The 20345-nt window shown below is 32.4% G+C and overlaps 1 protein-coding gene across 1 annotated transcript; it reads left to right on the top strand.

Moving 5' to 3' along the window:
• Positions 1-1095: 1095 nt before the first annotated feature.
• Positions 1096-8514, top strand: LOC115888184 (cuticle protein 12.5-like). The gene is made up of 3 exons (XM_030907806.1): positions 1096-1176; positions 7465-7688; positions 8354-8514. The coding sequence occupies exons 1-3, from the start codon at positions 1171-1173 to the stop codon at positions 8457-8459; spliced, it is 336 nt and encodes a 111-aa protein (XP_030763666.1). The 5' UTR covers positions 1096-1170; the 3' UTR covers positions 8460-8514.
• The last annotated feature ends 11831 nt before the right edge of the window (positions 8515-20345 follow it).

The following is a 20345-nucleotide window of genomic DNA, read 5'->3' on the forward strand; positions in this document are numbered from 1 at the left end:
GATGCACCACCCGATATAAGGATGGAGTAGTTATTATGATAGTCAATAAAATAGAAATTTTAAGCTCTGTCGAATGTTTGCAATCATACAAATCATAAAAATAAATTGTGTATAATTCGGTTGCTTAACACTAACTTGAATCTATTCATATTTTTCTACATTACCCTTTAAGTTGAGGATGTTGATTAACTGAATGCCTTACCTGAAAAAAAAACAGATGATATTAAAAACTATATAATAAGTAGGTACTTGTGATTGTTAAACAATTTTTTTATTAAATTAGATTAAATTTATTTTAATATAATATAACAATTCATTAAGTTATTAAATAATAAATTGCATAATGGGCATTTTTTAACCGACCAGGACAAGACACTAAAAGCATTAGATCAAATTTTCCAAGGCTCCAACTCTAGATTTCCAACTCTAGATTGAAATTTAAAATACGATTTTTAAGCAAAAATGTCAAAAGTTGTCATTTGATATATCATTTTATTCAGAGTATCATTTTCTATCGAATAGAGTAAAAAAATACCGAGGGTGTCATTTAAAAATCAAAAGTTATAGTCATTTCCGGTAAAACAGAAAGTGACCGAAAACAATTGAATACGTCAATCAATCCTAATTTATGTCATATACTAGCATACCAAATCTCGTGTTTTTATCAGAAAAAATAAAAAAGTTATAGGGGTGAGCCACTTTTTAGAGGCACCCGGTATACATATAATAATAATTATATTAAATATATTTTCCATCGTAACATCCTATATAGGTTTATTAAAATTAATAACAAATAAAGCCAAATTAAAGAAAATACCAGATAAACAATTTAGTATTAAATACATAAAAAACTTTAATGATTGTTGTTATTAATACCATTATCTTCTTATCAAAACACAGTGGTATTTTAAATGACCACGCCCAAACCTACATAATAATAAATCATTACCAAGGCTAGTTCCTTTTCTTTCTGGTTTTTACATGGGTTATTTTTTTGGAGATTTCCTTCTGAAATAACAACACACGTCCTAAGGCCGTTTACTCTTCAACCTACCTAAAATCGCTAAAATCGACAGGAAATTCAGTATAAATACGAATTTTGTCGCGATTTTAAGCATATACAGTTTTTCGTCAGCCGAAATAGGTATAACTAACTTCACAATTTTAAACATGAAGGTAAGTGTTAAATTAATTACTCCTTTTTAAAAAATGTTCTGTTTATTTTTATTATTAGGTATTTTTTAATAATATAATTATCTGCTAAATTCTCATCCTAAAGGAATGTTTATCTGTATTAAATTAGATGTTTTTCTTCTGTTTTGTTAATATGCTTTTTTACTTCTGTTTTTAATTATAACTTTTGATCCAAATAACGTTACTTAATTGGTTTTTATTATACAGGGTGAGTCCTAAATAAGTGCAAATATTTTTAGGGTTAATATATTTCGACCTCAGAAACACATCTATGAGCTTTTTTTCACGAAAACAAATGCTGATAATCTAGAACTTTTATTTTTTTTTTAATTTTTAGTTAAAACATAATAACTTGATAATATGGCAACATAAGTGGTAGGTTAAATTTACAAGAAAGAAAAAGATCCAGTGGTTCTCAAAATTTAAGCAAAAATCATATTTTTTAAATTTTCAAAGTAAAATAACTTGATTATTTTGGACTTATTTTTAAAAACGGTAAAGAGAAAAAAGGTTTCTTTTATCGAGATCTAACAGCCCTCAAAATATTTTCTCTATTCTCATCCTGTATGTCTAAAATTTTAGAAACCCCTAAGCCATTTATTATTATTATTATTATTATTTGGTTCTTTTTTTTAAACATGATGGACTGTTAGCTGCGCTTTAGTGTCGTTTTTAAAAACAAACTAATTATGTTCATTACAATGGAAATATGAAAATTTTGAATAAAAAGGGTAAAAATAATAATTTTCTCAGTCAGAGTTTTTATAAACTCAAGATCATTATTGATGTTAAAAAGAATACATTTGGTTTATTTTATTATTTTTAATTGTTGGTGCTTCAGAAATATCAAAATTAAAATCTCTGAAGAAAAAAAATCATTTTTTTCTTCAGAGGTTTCTAACAATATCAAAGCAATTCGAAAATTATAAAACTGTAAATACTTTTTTTTGATCGGTAAGTTAATTAACAGTATTATCTTCAAAATCAGTTCATACCAAAATAAACTATATTGCTTAATATATATGTACAGGCTAATTCCAAATTATATATTTATCTTTGCTATTTTAAATGGAATTCTGTGTTATATTCAAAAAAAAAATTGAAAATAAAACACATGATTTGTCTCTTGTTTTATTTATTATACTCATTACCTACTTATCTGAAGTAGAAATTAAGCTTTAAATAAAAAAATATTTAATAAATATCACTATAAATTATTTACCTGGGGTATTATACGGTGTGTCTCATATAAGAATGCACAGCACAGTTGTCTCATATAAGAATGCACATCTCATAACCCCGAAAAGATATTCAAAGATGAATAAATTACAGAACAATTGCGCCAAAATCTGAAACAATCCAATTGCCTCCGAAAATCTATAGCAAAAACGAATTTTTCTGCTCAACAAGTCTATGCTGTTAGATTTGCTATGTGACGTTTTTCGCAACTATCAATATTTTTTTTAAATACGGACCCGAATTCTTTATCTCCAATAACTAAAAAATGCTGCTTGTTTTTTACGCACATAATTATATTGAAATTGATACCGTATATCTATTTCCCTCTTACACATTGCCTCTTAAGGGAATATGTTTTATAATGCATTTTTTATACATTAACTTTTAAACTGAAATGAAAATCCAGATCCATATTTAAAAAAAAGTTGATGATATCTAGAAATCGAAACGTCAGATAGAAAATGTAATAACATCAACTTGTAAAGCAGGAAAAGTAACAATGGGTATATGAATAAATTTGTTCTGCCATATCTATAAAAATAGAGTCAGGAAATTATAATGATTTATTATTCTGATGCAACTGAAAACTATAAAATTGAAAATTAGTGAATAAACATCGATTTTGGGGACTCAAAAGTTCATTAAAAACTACGTAGTGTTATAAAATACAGGGTATTCAATTTGAAATAGTGGAAAAAAATAGAATTTAGTATAGTTCAGCCTGTAAAACGATATAATTATAAAATATTTCCAATTAAAAAATATATCGAATTTGCGAGAGTTTTCAAAGCACAGAGAGTAAAAACGGTCATAATTAAAAAAGTATAGATAAACACACCGGAAAAATCTAGGGATATAATTTTATTAAAGTTAAAAATAAATGTTTTGAATAAACAACCACATATTTGTAGGCCGATTCTTTCTACTTCTATTGAAACGAAGTAGTCACACTTCTTCTTTCTCAGCCTGGTTCCATCCAGTGTTGGATATAGGCCTCTTCTAGGTTTTTCCATGCTTCGCGATCTCTAGCCAATCTTATCCATTGTCTTCCCGCCACTGCTCTGACGTCATGGACCCATCTCTTTTTTGGTCGGCCCACACTTCTTGTTGTTCCCCTAGGTCTCCATAGGATACTTTTTGGGGCCATCGGTCTGAATCCTGTCTTGCCACATGTCCTATCCATTGCCACTTCAGACTTGCCACTCTTTTAACGACATCTATTAATTTTGTTTTTTGACGTATGTGGGTATTCCGTATTTTTTTCTCTAATATTGACTCCCAACATGATTCTTTCCATGGCTCTTTGTGCTACTCGTATTTGTTCTGCTGTTTTTCGAGTAATTGACATAGTCTCTAAGCCATACGTAAGCACAGGTAGAATGCAGCTGTCGTAAGCTTTTTTCTTTAGGTTCATGGGCACCTTTTTATCCTTGAAAATATTGCTCATATTTCCAAATGCTACCCATGCCAAATGGATCCTGCGTTTGATCTCCGTATTTTGGTTTTCCTTGCCCAGCTTGATTTTATGACCTAAATATATATATAATGGTCTACGTTTTCAATAATAACGTTGTCAACGGTAATGTTATGGATATTGTTGCTCAATATCTTGGTCTTCTTCCAATCTGACTTCCAAAAAATATTTCATGTCCCATCAAGCTATGCAGGGAGTCTATTATGCGCTAATAATCTAGTTGGAAGTTAATATCTAAGCTTCATAAATTTTAAATTAAATAACATTCGTGTTGATTATTGATTGATGCACTCTAATAGAGCCAAACGAAGCACTTTTGTATAGAAGTAAATTGTGGCCAATTAACTAATTTTGATTCAAAAAAATACGTAGTTGTCCTGAACATAGGATATTAGAACTCCCTGAATATTTTGTAGGCCTGCTTTGGAAAAAAATCGATTTTTTCTTCTCAAAAAATATGCGATGTAGTATTTTTTTACAAGAAATAAAAAATTTAGTAAATAGTAGGAGAACCATTTTACGAAAATCAGATGTCGCTGGATTTTTACTAAATATATACATTTTAGTAGAAATATTTCTAGGGGTGGGGGTAGTTTTCACCCTTCCTATACTTTCCTTGATTTTTGAGACAGTCAAATGCTAAAGTACTGAGCAAAACATAGGCACTCTAAATTTCAGTTAAATCGGAATATCTGTTTTTAAAATATTTAAAAAAATTAGTTAATTTTTTTATTTATTTTTTTTAGTTTTCTTGGACCTGTATATTATATATATCTTTAGGGAAGCTTTTTTTTGGCTTTAGGTCGTTATTTTATGTGTTAGATTAAAATTTTGTTAATAATATTTAAGAATTTACTTCTATATGACAACGTTTCGACAACCCGAGTGTCGTTTTCAAGTCGAACATATTTCTTCCCTTATATTAAAAATAAAATGAGAGTGTTAGTTAATAATTATAACAATCAAATTAAAAACTTGCTTTAATCTAGATATAATTCCAATGTTATATTTAGTGATGGGAAAAACCGATTAATTTCAATAATTGAGTACTCGAGTTTCAAGCGATTGCAATAACCGAGTGATCGCTCGAGCGAAATATCACTCGTATTTAAAAATACGGTTATTGACCCATCGCTTGCTGCAAGTATTGTTACTCGTTAACGCCAAGCGCCAAGCAGTAAGTTGCGTGCGCAGTGTTGAATGGCAAGTAGCAAGCGATTCGCTTGATCGCTTGATTTAGTTTATTTCAAAGCATTGTCGATGTAGGTCGTAAAATTTTGTCCCTCAGATACGCAACGGATAACGTCGTATAAATTTGCTACCTGCAATGTATGTAGAAAATTCGCTAGGCTTTTTATCGAGTATGTCACATTAATATCGGATTTCAATTTATTTCATTCTAGGATCGCTTGCGTTCGTCACTTCCATCGCTCGTTCATAATCGCGTGATGTCAGTTATTTCAATAATCGGGTACTCCAGCGAATTTTCGCTCGAGTTATCCCATCACTAGTTATATTATAAAAGAATAGAAAAGCACAGTTTGTTTAAAATATATGGTGTTAGCAGTTAACACAGTCACACATTTTAAAACTTAATACTAAATCACAGATACATGTATTTTTTTTAATTTGATGCCCCCTAACGGACAAATGAAGCACTTTTGTATAGAGGTAAATTATGTTCAACGAACTTATTTTGATTCCAAAAATACGCAGCAATTCTATGTCCACGGAATATTGGGACACCCTATAGAATGGTATCATCCTGTGCATTGATTGTGCCTGCATTTATGCTCCACCATCGCTTGCATTTATTGTAAAAAAGAAGTAAAAATATTGAAGAAAAACTTGATATGGAGCTTTTTGAAATACTAGGTCACCACCCTGTATTATAGAACTATGTACCTATTATTTCTCTATTTATTATTAATGGTAATATTTCTAAAAAAAGATTTCTATGCCCAAAGGACTGCTATTTCTGACATTTATCTTGCAAAATCAGCTCGCAAACTTGTCCCTACGACTTGATAAACTTTAAAGTCATCCCAGTTTTGTGCTAGATTTTCTTCACTATTCCCTAGCCGTTCTAGTGTATCGCCCAGTCTCCATATATGCAAATTGGAGGTGCCCTAAACCGCGACGATTTTACCCGATCCCCAATTTGAAGTTTTAACCGCGCTGGCGAATGAATATTTAACGGGTGTAGCTGTCCCGTAATAAAACAATTAGTGGCATATTTCGGAGTCGATTTTAATTAGCGGATTTTAGTTTTGGTACGTTGAAAACTTTACTGAAAGCTTAAAATTCGAGCGCGGTTTATATACAGGGTATTTATTGGTGAACAGCGGACGGTTAAGTAAGTTAATCCTCGTGCATATATTAAAAGGAATTTTCGAATAAAGTTAGGTTGAATATGGTGGTTACTTTAAAATGCAGAATGCTAATTTTGAGTTAAAATTCAGTCAAAAAAAAGGAAACAAATATTTTGCTTATTTTACTATTATAATTTATTAATAATTTATCTTTTATAATTATAATTAATAATTATAATATTTATAATAATTTATAATTTTTTTATTAATTATAATAATTTAATACAAATAAATGTTTTTCCGGGGGTTTTTAGGGCCGTTAGACTCGTTTTTAGGGCCGTTAGGCAGTTAATTTGCGCAAACCAAACTGTACCAATATTAAACTATCTTAAAAAACTCACCACAATAAAATACACATTCGATAAACAAATTGTGATATGTTATGGTAACTCTAGTTGTTTCTTTAACTAGAACTATTAACCATTAGAATTATTTATTACGATCCGGTTAGAAATATCCACATCATACACACACAAATTTTTAGGGTTCCGTACCCAAAGGGTAAAAACGGGAACCCTATTACCACAGAATATCTAGCTACGCATAGCTACTACGCATAGCCATAGCACTGCGTAGCTAGATATTCTGTGCTATTACTAAGACTTCGCTGTCCGTCCGTCCGTCTGTCACAAAGCTCTATCTTATGAACCGTTATAGCTAGACAGTTGAATTTTTTACAGATAATGTATCTATGTTGCCGCTATAAGAACAAATACTAAAAACAGAATTAAATAAATGTTTATAAATAAAAAAGTACTTTCACTAAACATTATCTTTTAAGTAAGAATCTTTCAAGTCCTCCATGGCCCGCGTGGTTAACTTTTTGACGTTGGAGCCGTAGTAAAGCAGGTTCGAATCCTGGTCAAGGCGACTTTTTTTTAATCGTTTTTTTTTATAATTTTTACATATTTACATATTATATTGATTAATACAATTTTTAGTAATGTATTTCTTCATTTTTTTTTAAATTACTTATACGCGCATTCAAAATTTCAGCTAAATCGGAAAAAAAGTTTATAATAATATAGTGTCTAATGTTGTATAGATAATGAATGGTACGGAACCCTTCGTGCGCGAGTCCGACTCGCACTTGGCCAATTTTTACTCAAAAACTCTTCTATATTTCTTATTATTTTTGCAGTTTTTGGTAGTATTTCATTAAAAATATTTGTAATTATTTTTCAGGCCGTAATTGCTGTTCTCTTCGCTCTCGCCGCTGTCGCCTCAGCTGGCATTGTAGCTCCCTCAGTCTACAGCTACGGATTAGCTAGTCCTCTGGCTTACTCCGCCCATTACTCAGCTCCACTGGCTTACAGCTCTCCCCTGGCTTACAGCGCACCTTTAGCTTACAGCGCTCCCTTAGCCTATGCTTCCCATGCCGTTGTAGCTGCTCCAGCTATCAAATCTGGGTAAGAATATTTATTTCTAAATAAAAAACAAGTAGTAACCAATCTCAAATTTTCAGTTGCCTTTAATGCAGATATACAGAGTGTCACAAATTTTGAAGGTGAACATTGAGTTCTCGAAAACTATAAGAATTACGGTCAACTTAATTTGCGCAATTTTTTGACCAATAAAATGACGTCTCGTAAATTTAAAATATCCGAATATTTGCGAAGATATTCTAAAATAAAACGAAATACAAAGACATATGTGTGCAAGCATATGTATATGTTAGGGTTACGGTTCGATATTCGGTTAATATCGACATTACCCGGTTAATCTCGAGAATAGCACAAAAGAAAACAACCAAAAACAAAACAAAACCCAATATTTGCGAAGATATTCTAAACATTAACCGAAATCGGAATACATATACCGTAAGCATATGTATATAAAACAAAGACAACAAATTCTTTTTAATTTTTCTTATGTCTATTTTTTGGACATAAAATTACTAAACTGCCATAGTTTGACTAATATAGTTCCTGAGATCCCAATGGTAACTTTTAAATTATGGACACCCTGTTTCTATGTTAATATTAAAGTGTTTACTTAGTTAGCTTATACTCTAGCTAGAGAGTAATCAAACTATCTAAAGGTCCGTGTATCATAGTATTTTCTTTTCTTACAGATACGTTGCCGCTAACCCCGGAGCTGTACACACTGCCCCCCTTCCAGAAGGTCCCCACGCCTTCAGCCATCATTTGAACACTGCCCCAGCACCAGGAACTTTCTAAATTATCTAATTTATTCTTTAGTAAAAAATGGTTTGCAATAAATAATATACAAAAATAAAATATGTTCTATTTATTCACTGATACTCTAGCACAAATTGAGTGAACGATTAGATGCAATATAATTTGCCACAAAAGTAATTTTAGTACTGCAGTAAAATTATCCCTTAATCGTATTTTAAAAAAAGTCTGTATCTTTGTATTACTATAGTAAAACAAATTTGCCTAACCGACAAAACATGCTTAACGTTTAAAGAAGCTCTTCCCGTCCGAACTTCAAACATTTTCAAACATTTTCAAGAAATTAACCCCCACAAAGGTATATACTTTTTTTCTAAACGGTTAATATATTTAAATATATTTCTCACGAATAATTTGGAGGGACTAGGACTTCTAAGACTCTGTGGTGAAGAGATTCCTCTCTCGGGAGAGGCCAAGTATCTAGGGATCACGCTAGATACCAAACTGTCCTGAACTGACATTTAGAAAATGTCACAAGGTGGGCGGTGACGACACGAGCGGTATTCAGATGACTTCATAGAAAAATCTGGGACCTCGGAACACAAATGGTGCACTGGATGTACACTGCGGTTGTGAGGCCTTCAGTAATATATGCATCCTTGGTATGGTGGCCTAAGGTAATGCAACAAACAACAATGCTCAGCCTCAGCAAGGTGCAAAGACTTGCTTGTCTGAGCATAACAGAGGCGATGAAATCAACGCCCACTGCATGAATGGAGGCGCTTCTGGACCTTCCGCCTCTTCACATAGTGATCCAGGTAAAGGCAGGAATTGGACTCTATCGATAACAAAGTGTGTTGTCTGGGGGGAATAAGACAGAAACAGGACAATTAAAGATGGGGGACCTCTAATCCAAATGAGATCGGACCAAATAACCCCTCTCTTGGGCAACTTACTCAACCATATTCAGACAGAAATCTTCGCCATTGTACAATGTGCGAGAGAAAACAACAGAAGAGCTTATTTAGGTAAGCTCATCAATATATGCACAGAAGTCAGGCAGCACTTGGGGCGCTTATGAGACTAAAGGTATCGTCAAGCCTCATCTGGGTGAAATGGGAGCTCTAGCACGAAGGAACAGAATTAAAAAAATTATTCTGGAGCCATAGCGACATCAAGCTAGGCAACGAAAATGCTGATCGGCATCCTATCTTGGTCCAGAGCCAGTACTGGGAATACCCAAATGTATGGTCCCGTAGTGCACTAAAACCCTAGATCAGGGGAAGCAAAATGTCCACTGAAGAAACAGACAGGGGCACAGGCACAGCAAGACCAAGGACCTAGCTCTAAAACCACAAGAACCGCTAATGCTTAGTAGAAATAGAAGTGCGAATTACAATGGGTACTCTTGACAAACCATATGGCTGTGAATAAAACCTGATATGCAATAAATGTACCCAGGAAGTCTAGACTGCAGTATACACCTGCGATAAATACTCCTCAAAGACCGCTGAAGGAACAGGAGCTGGAGTAGGCTGGGACTCTGGAACGCAAGCGACACTTTTTATTTGGAAAAGCTAGGCTAAAACTGGAGAAACTATGCTACCACCCTATCAAGAACCTGCATAAGTTGGTGCAGGGTACAGGGATTGGAGAATGGGCGCAGTTATAGAAAGGGGACAAACACAACAGGCCACACAGGTTGCAGTGTTTCCGGCAGAGGACGGCCCCTTGTTATTGGAAAAAAATATATTTCTCTGAAAATTATTGATTTACATTAAGATTTTAAAGCAAATTCCATTCATCATTCTTTTATTAGATCATCTATAGAATATGGTAGATAATAATTAAAATATGACAATGATAATGGTAAATCGAATACTTTCAAAGTTTTGATTTATGTTTATTATCAAAATCTAATTAAATTCGATTTCCAAGTTAAAAATCAAATTAACATTTAAACAAGACAGCGAGACGTTTTATCTTTAAAATTTAAATTCATCTTTAATTGGGACATTTTCGAATGGAAAACTTGGAGTTTTGGACAATGGCTTGTTAGGAGAGAAGTTATGAAAGAGTTTTGAATTTAATGAATTAATAATAATAGAATAACAGAAAAGTACATAAGTTTAAAACAATTGAGCCAAACGATTATTTAAAATTTGGATGCATTACAAACTATTCTAAATTTTAATGATAAAATATAGATAATGGAAGTTGTTGTGTTAATATTTACATACATATTTATTTACAATCTTTAAACAAAGATACCTATAAGTTAAGTAGGGACATAAAAAAATATATATGTATACACGACACGATTATGTACATAAATTTCAAGAGTTAAAATTGCATATAAAATATTTCACTTTTGCCAAGTTAAAAAGAAACACTACAAGGCATAAAACGTATTTATGCCCGATTTTATTTATGACCTCACTATGAAGAAACAAACTTTCTCGAAACTAAAGTTATACGTCCAGATTCTAAATCTAAATTTATTAGATAACTTTAACTTCTCTGTCTAAAAATACAGGAGACATTTTTTGTTGTCTCAAGTTTTTATTACTTTACTATGATTATTTAAGATATTTCAATCCATTATTTTCACAGAGTATCTTTCATAAATTTAATTTAAAATTGAAAATTTAATATGATTACACGGTCTGATTGATCTAAAAACAAAAACTTCTACTCAGAGGCGCAACTAAGGGGGGCCAGGGAAAAGATCCAGTGGTTCTTATTTAAGAAAAATAATTTTTTTGGAAATTTTTAAAGTAAAATAACTCGCTTATTTTGGACTTATTTGAAAAACGGCAAAGAGAAAATACCTATGTTTCTTTTATTGAGATCTATCAACCCTGAAAATATTTGCACACTTATTTAAAACTCACCCTGTAGAAACGCTATAGACAAAGTCACATTTTTACCTTTTTTGTTGAAATTCCTACAGATGATATAGATTTTCAAAGTTGGTATTCAAGAATACTAAATTACAACCTAGACCTTGTGACGGTGACGGATATCAGTAATCAAATAAAAAATCTAAAGACGCCATTATTGCCAACTAGAGTTTCAAAACCAGACCAGGGTTGGATCAAGTAGAGAACATTCGAATATAAATTTTCCTTAGGTCATATTGAAAAATAAGCAACGGATTTTAAAAACGTTACAACGCTCAATTTGTAATTAACATTTCAGTTTTAATCAGCTGCTGATAATAACAAGTTTCTTTTAATATTATGTATTTCGATATTTAGATATGTTATTGTTACTATAATGTTATTGCTGGCTTTTTTTATTATGAATGAAGCATTTTTACACTGAGAGAAAAAACGTTGTAAAATCAAAAATAATGCTAATGAATCAAATAAAATCAAACATGTTTTGGCCTCATTAATGGTCATAATTGAATTAATAATATATCTATTGATTTTATGCATATACTTGTATACAAAACATACGTGATCATTGTCATTGTTAGTGGTATATCAGATTTAGAATAAAAATGCTGCCTATTTGATTTAAAGAAATATATATTTGTTTATTAGTGTTTTCCTTTTGTTTTTCAAATACATTCCTTTAATTTCAAGCTTTTCTATTTATATTTTCAAATGCAATGCTTAATGATTTATTAATATGTCACTTTGTTTAAAGCTTGAGTTGATTTTAATCGAATAGGATCAGTACTAACAATTTAAATGAAATAAATATCAAATTTATTAGGAAAATAACTTTATTTCGGAATTAATCTTTTGGTGATAAGTAGGTAAATACAATTGTATTGAATGTCTTCCAAAATAAAAATTAAATAATAGATATAAGGGTATCTTGGTGAATTTTGTCTAATGTCCTGGGAATTGAACTGTCTTTATTAGATTCCTTCAAAGGCCACAGAGATTCTAAAAAAGAAAGCAACGTTTAGTTAAATATATGATATACTTTTCTCCATCTTAAAACTGGAGTTAACCTGAAACAGAAATTTTTCTATACAGGGTATACAGGATTTGCAGGTTTTCTGAATCGTATAATTGCAAAAACAGTATTTTTTAGGTTCCTAACGCCACTATAGATGAGAAAACCGCGCTGTGTTGAATTTAAAAAGTGGGGTTCTTAAATTTCTTAAAAAACTCGAAAGTCAATCACTCGTTCTTTCGCGAAAAAATATTGTAGTTGGGTAATACATTAAATTTTCCACCCTGTACAAATTTCTGTTCTGTACAGGATGAGTTAACGATAGAGTAAAGTCCATTATCTCAATAATTGTTTGGATGTTTACAAATAAATGTTAAACACAAAAGTTATAGGGAAGGTTAAGGTACACGTTTTAAATTATTGTAGAATATACTGGGTGCTTCATAAAGTAAAAAAAAATAATGAAGGTTGGAAAAAATATATTTTTTATTTATTTATTAATATCTCTGATATTATCGAAATATATTTACTCATATATAATATATTATGTAAAGTGGTCCAAAAGAAAGCCAAAAATGCAATAATATACAGGGTCTTCCATTAAAAAAAAAACATACCGATCACATTTTTGAGCCACCATAAAAGTTGAAATATTTTCCTAAATACATCCTAGTATATACTTTAGGTTTGCACTTAAACAAAATTGTGAAGTTTATTATTCTAGGAGCTACAGATGGCCCGACGCACTACTGCCGGACCCTGTATATTATAAAAAAAAATATTATTAGATAAAAAAGTTGTAGAATTTTACGTAAAATTTAAAAAATTAAATAAAAAATAGGGTGTTGCATTTAAAAAAAACATGTTATATCCGCAACACTTTTTTGAAGCACTCTGTATATTCTACAATAATTTTAAAATGTGTATCTTAACCCTCCCTATAACTTTTATATTTAACATATTTTGTAAATCTCAAAACAAAGGAGATAATGACCTTACTCTATCGTTGACTCACCCTGTATATTCTGTAATGTTTATCAATATATTTTTTTACCTTTTATACTGGTACGAGCTGTAGTAAGTTCCACCTTTTTAATAATTTTGCTAGCTTGACTTCGTATTCCTATACATCTGAATTCTAGCGAAATATTACATACTTGGCAAATTTGAATTGTTGAATTCGTTCAGCGTTAAATTCAAAATCACAATGCATCATATCGGCCGGCGTCGTTTCATCACTCTTCAAGAAAACCTTTAGCCGCCATAATGCTACTGAAATAATATTAACGTTTGATCATTGTAAACAACTAATTAAACAACACATTACCTGTAAACGATACAATTCTCCTTTTTGTCACTAACAACTGTCATATACTATAAATATCATTGTACTATTCAAAATAATGGACCGCGACAAAAATCATACAACAACGTGTGGCTGATCGGGCTTATCCCGTCAATATCGCCAAACACCATCTTTCGATGTCCACCTCAAATGCCTGACTTTCTATTGGAAAATATTAATCACGTGACAAAAGCCTAACAGTAATGTTAGCAATTCTTATAGAAATAAAATACTCTCGTGCTTAAAATAAATTTATTATAAGGACGTCTTATTGGAATACATAGACAAGCAACACTTTTCAAAAATAATAAGGCAATGTCAGTTTATTTTAAACGTGGTACTTTCGAAACATATAGAGTAATAATTACTTTAAAAGGACTAAATATTAGATATCCTATAAAACAGTATTCACTTTATTTCGAATGCTTTAATTTTTATTATGTATATAAAACAATATTATATTATCAGTAATCGTTTATGAAACAAATAATTAGGTAAATCGAATTCCATAGAACGAGTTCATTATTTTAAAGTGATTTATTGTGCATTTTACGATGCATTTTTTTTCTGAGTGTATTATGAATGATTAGAGTCATAATTTAGTTTATTGTCTTGTGTGTGTTTTCTATAAACTGATGTTTTACCTCACTGCCCGACTTACTGGTTTACTAGGCATTTATCAACTGAAGTGGTGGCTGCCAGGCAACTCCATTTTAACAAATTCTGATAAGTTGTCTATTCTAATAGTTGTACAGGATGGCCCACTAAGAATAGCTCTCGGCTGTATCTCGGAAAGTATTAGCCGTAGGGCCTGCGAAAAAAAAATTATAACTAAAGGTGCTATTAGAAAGTAGGTATAGCCTTACTTGAGCCAGACAGCCACTTCCGGTCCAGACACCGAATTCCAGGAACACAATCAGATAAGAACATGTAAAATACTACACTATCTACTAATATCTTCACTATCAGCCAAAATTACATATAATATGTACTATAGCATTTATTTTTTTTACCAAACCAAACGCGAAATGTTTAAATTGTAATAATAGCGCCCCTAATGTCTACTTTCAAAAGCTTATAATTATTAATTTTATGGTATAATATATAGAGTAAGGAACGCTCTTTTAAACGAGCCCTCGCTTGTTAGATTTTGATCATCCAGAGTCCGGAGTTATTAACATTTAAATAAAGACACATCTAACCTTCCCCCACCACTTTATTTTAGTAGATAGGGGAAAATGTCTCTAACAAACAAAATCCAAAATTTACTGAAGATTATGAAGCTATTATTTATAGTACCCTTTATCTAGGCAAAATTCTGTGAAACTTCTATTTTCGTATTTTCCATAGCAGTTGCGCCCTCTCGCGGTCGTTTTACAAACATGAAAATGATTTACAGAAATTTCTCATAGCACCTTTAGTTATAAATATTTTTTTCCGCATGCTCTACGGCTAATACTTTCTGAGATACAGCCGTGAGCTATTCTTAGTGGTCCACCCTGTACGGTTCTTGAAGCAAACCGAAAGTAAGGTTGCCATAATATGTACATGGAGAGTAATGTAGTAATGTTATATGGAGATACCTGGGCCCGTATTCTGTAACTTTGACATAAAAACGTTACGCTTTCAAAGCGGTGAGCGCAAGTATTCTTTGCAAGTGTATGTTCTGCATCATCAATATTTCCACAGTAGTTGCAACTATCTGATTCGCGTTTCTTCCTTTCCCTTAGATACTTCATAATGCAACCATGTCCCGATAGAGCTTGCGTGACAAAGTAATCAGTTTCTCCGCATGGCCTGGATATCCATTGCCTAATATCAGGAATCAAGTTGTATGTCCATCTTCCTTTTATTCCTCTCACCCATCTTTCTTGCCACTTGTCGAGTATAGGTCCCCTCTCGCGATTTGCTTCTGTACGCCATTGTAAATTTCCTACTGTCTTTGTAACCAAACCAAATTGCCTATCATTTATTTACCAAATAATGAACGTATAATCTACATTGCGAAGCCAGATTTTAAGTTTAACTTGTGCTCTTTTAACTGCATGCATCTCAGACTATTCCATAAAAATATTAGTTATTACCGCTAAAAAGAACCTATTGGTAGGCCTCCTGTAGATAGAAAAACATAGAAAGTACGAACTATGCAGGCAGCAATGTAACTAATCCATCACTACTAATAGAGGCAACATTCTCTCATCAGAAAAAGTTTCGTTATTGGCCAATTTCGATTCGATTGTTTCTAATGATTCTTTCATGATTTATTTCTTCTTTATGTTAAACTATTTAAATATCAATAAAATAAAATACCAAAAACAAAAGACCAATGGAAATAATAAAGAGAAAACAATGTTCTCTTTCTCTCATGAACAGAATGCTGAACCTACAGTTTGGCAAAATAGATGGCGTTAAAATTAACTTTCCCGCCAAATTCCTCCGATTCTTTCGCCGGATGCCGTTCTAAGGGGTGTCGGGACTCGAAATGTCGACATAAATTATTACGGGAACGAGCCAGCTCTAGCGCGCGAACCAATCAATGCAAAGTGTTTTTGCGAGGCCCTATTACCCTTACATTCTATCCTTCGTTTATTTTGCTGAATTACGGCTTTGCGTTCGTCGCGTCGTGTACGTCTTTATAACGCCATCTATTACGCGAACGTTTACAGTTAGTTTCCTGCTAGAAAGGAACCGCTTGAAAATTATTTCAAGTGATATGTTTAAAGTCATTTTACAGTAGTTTTAATATATTTTGAATTAAATGATACACTACCATGGATTCTTCTTCTAAATTAGTAATTAATATATTATATAATCAAAAACATTTCTACCCGAAGGTGTAAATCATACTAAATTAAACAAATTCGCTAACTTGCTACACTATACACAAATCGTTTCCATTTATTTTTGTCTCTTGCTAAACTTTTGGCTTCTGTTAATGTTAGTCCTCTATTCTGCACTATCTTCTCGATTGTGTCATTCCATGTTTTAGTTGGCATTCCCCTTGGTTTCTTTCCCTGCATTTTCGCTTCCCACACGCCTTTTACTGGTGTGTCGTTGTTCATTCTAATCAAATGTCCATACCACCTTGGCATTGCTCAATTTTATTCGGAATCGAATCTACTTTTAGTTCCTCTTATCAGTAGTTATATATAGTTACATCTTTCCTTGTTACCCCAAGTACCCTTCGTAGATATAACATCTTCATTCTTTGGATCTTACTCTTCAATCCTTTAGTTAATACCCAACTTTCACAGCCAAAAATCAACGTCGGTATGAATCCTGTCTTTTATACACTCATTTTCACTGCTCTCGAGATTTCTTTTTTATTTAAGAAACTATTTTTAATGGCTTGATACAAGCGGGACGTGTTTCCAATTCTTTCGATGATTTCCGTCTCTTGTTCTCGTGTGTTGCTGATGTTCACTCCAAAATATTTGTATCGACTTGTTCCAAATTGATGTCAATTATCTCTATATTCATAATGACTTCTGTTTTACCTAAAATCATAAATTTTGTTTTAATCTCATTAATTTTTAGATTTCTTTCTCCTAGGGCTTCCAGCCAGATTTCTAAATTTCTTTTCAGTTCTTTTTCGCTGTTAGCTAAAATTGCCAAGTCATCTGCAAATGCCGTAATTAATATACCGTAATAAATAAATCATTGCACATATATAGACGTGTTCTGGTTGTCACCCACCAATATCAATAATTTCCCAGATGCAAAATTTGTGAGAAGCCACCGTATTTCTTTAAACTGCAACCTTGGAGAACTTCGTCAACAAATTAGATTGGAGCAATTAGATTGGATGTCTTTAATATATATCTTGGAGGTCTAAAAATAAATGGCAAATGCCTGATCCTTTAAAAACTGTCCTAAACCCTAACAGCACTGAAGTGCTGAAGAAAATAAACAAGCTTTATACCTGCAGTCAGCAATTGTGTAGGTGTAAAGGTATAGTAGACTATTTAAGATTTCGTATATCGATCAGATTTCAAACGAAGAAGTCCTGCGGAAAGCTGGTGCCGAAAGACAACTGCTTAATATAGTAGAGACCCGGAAAAGGACATATTTGGAAAGGACACATTGTGAGAGGAACTCGAACTGAGAGAGAACCTCGAATAGGGCCAGGAAGAGAGCAGCACTCATGGCTCCGGAACTTCAGGGATTGGAGCGGGATAGCGGACGCGGTCCATATTCCGTCGGGCAGAAGACAATGTCCTTACAATCAATTGAAGACAGTACGAATGATCCCCAACATGCAATATTGCATATGAGACCGGAAGAAAAATAAGTAAGGTATACCTAAACAAAGTAAAGGTCATGTTCGCGTACAATAAACTGGTAAACATCAGGATAGTAGAATCAATGGTATCTACAACAAAAGTACTAGATAGTTACACATTATACTTAAGTCAGTTGATGCACAATTTTTGAATACTTCTTGCTGAGAAATATAATTCCAAGGAAATAAGTAGGTCGGAATTTCATCATCTTTATGTCTAGAATGGCTAAAAAAATATTTCGATTAGTTGATATTATATCAGTCATCATGACATACGGCTGTGAAACACGAACATTAAAACAAGGATTTATAGGAAAACTCCAGGTAGCACAAAGATCTGTCTATGGAGTGATGTATGTTAGAAATAACAAAGTGGGACCATAAATGGACATAGTGGATTAAACAAAAGGCAATAATCAAACAGACGTGACCTACGGATTTAAATCGCTCAAATGGTAATAGCAAAAAAATCACAGTTGGGGGTTGGAACCTTGGTATTATAAAAGCAAAATAAAACACTAATTCACCACAATACACCAAAACACTTTTACTTTTTCAGTGGAAGCGTTTTGCTATAACTATGTTAGCATCATCAGCAGACGATTAAAATTATTTTTTTATTCTAGTTTCAATAATCTGCTGATGATGCTAACATGGTTAGCGAAACACGCGTCCAGTGCAAAAGTAAAAGTGTTTTGGTGTATTGTGGTGAATTAGTGTTTTATTTTTGCAATAGTGAGAAGGTCAGATGAAAGATGTATCTCCAAAATTACATAGACAAGGTACCCGAGACAATCTGGAACAAAATAGTATCATATAATCGAAAAAAACTGCGTCCAGTTAGCTGGGAAATGACGATCGATGACATTTCCCATATAAATTAAAAATGACAGCGATCTTCATTTCATAGCCATCGCTGACGTCGTTTTTTTCGATTAGGTTAAGTATAACAACAACAAAACACATGATATAGTGGCAATAAAACACGACGGGTGGGGTGGTGCACCGTCGCGTCGCATCGTTGGATACATAGGAAATCCCATGCAAATTTTGAACTGTCCAAATATTGGCTTCCCTGTTAATTTTACAGCGAAGTAGTAAATAGGTTTTTTAAAGCTCTGTCTATGCTAAACACCCGTGCCAAATTTGAACAATTTTGGACAAACCGATTTTAAGTAATTTTAGAAAAACTGCATTTATTTTTAAATTAAGGTCAATATTAGATACACTATCAAATTTCTTTTTTAAAAAGAAATTTGATAGTGTAATATAGGCGTAAAACTGAACAGGTAACAATGCAAAACCACTCAAATGTCAACATACCTTAAGTTGTCAACTTCTGATTTTATCATTGTCAAATGTAATTTTTGTGCTGGTTTGAATGAGGCAAAAGCATAACGTTTAGAAAATACAATTTGACATTGAAAACATTACAGGATGACAACATATGGTAGTTGGCATTTGCCTGATCTTGCATTGTTACCTATTGAGTTTTAATTTAAAAATAGATGCAGTTTTTCTTAAATTACTTAAAATTGTCCAAAATTGTTCAAATTTGGCATGTGTATTGAGCATAGGCAGACCTTTAAAAAACCTATTCACCACTTTGCTGTAAAACTAACAGAAGAGGCAATATTTCGACAGTTTAAAATTTGCCTGCGTTTTCCTATGTTTTCAACGACGATGCACCAATCTGTATATTAAGAGGTAGGGAAGTTATACAGGAAGTTATGAGTCTTAAATAAGATCAAATAGTTTTAGAGATAGTATATTTCGACCCCAGAAACATATTTATGAGGTTTTTTCATGAAAAAAAAATTGATTTTTTTTAGTTTTTAGTTTTAAAACATAATTTTTTGATAATATGACAACATTGATAGTAGATTAAATTTACAAGAAAGAACATCTAGAAAAGATCAAGTGGTTCTCAAAATTTTAGGCAAAAAATCATTTTTTTTGGAAAATTTCAAAGTAAAATAACTCGGTTATTTTGGATTTATTTCAAAACCGGTAAAGAGAAAATATGTTTCTTTTATCGAGATCTACCAGCCCTGAGACTCTTTGCACTTATTTGACCCTTATAAGACCCACCCTGTAGTTCATCGCAGCTGCATCGAAAGATATCCATCATGAGAAAACTGCGTTAAAATAAAAAATAATTTATTCGCTTGGAAGAACAAAAGAAAGGAACAAAAGTCCAATATTTTACTTATGTCACAGTACATCCCCAAAACACTCAAAATCAAGTCATCCCAAGCTAAATGATAGGGGTCTTTGAAACATCCGACCCGAACTAGGAAAGCTGTGTTTTACCGTGCCACGACCGTACAAGTAATCAGTAGACGCTGTTAAAAGGCTTGTGGCTGCTTCCCCACACAATTTGCGG

This window comes from Sitophilus oryzae, unplaced genomic scaffold (assembly GCF_002938485.1).
Source record: "Sitophilus oryzae breed Bouriz unplaced genomic scaffold, Soryzae_2.0 scaffold_689_pilon_pilon, whole genome shotgun sequence".
NCBI lineage: Eukaryota > Metazoa > Arthropoda > Insecta > Coleoptera > Curculionidae > Sitophilus > Sitophilus oryzae.

Bases quoted from the DNA above. Each gene is read 5' to 3' on its own strand.
- LOC115888184 (XM_030907806.1), top strand. The intron at 7,689-8,353 runs GTAAGAATATTT...CTTTTCTTACAG, and splicing joins GCTCCAGCTATCAAATCTGG to ATACGTTGCCGCTAACCCCG.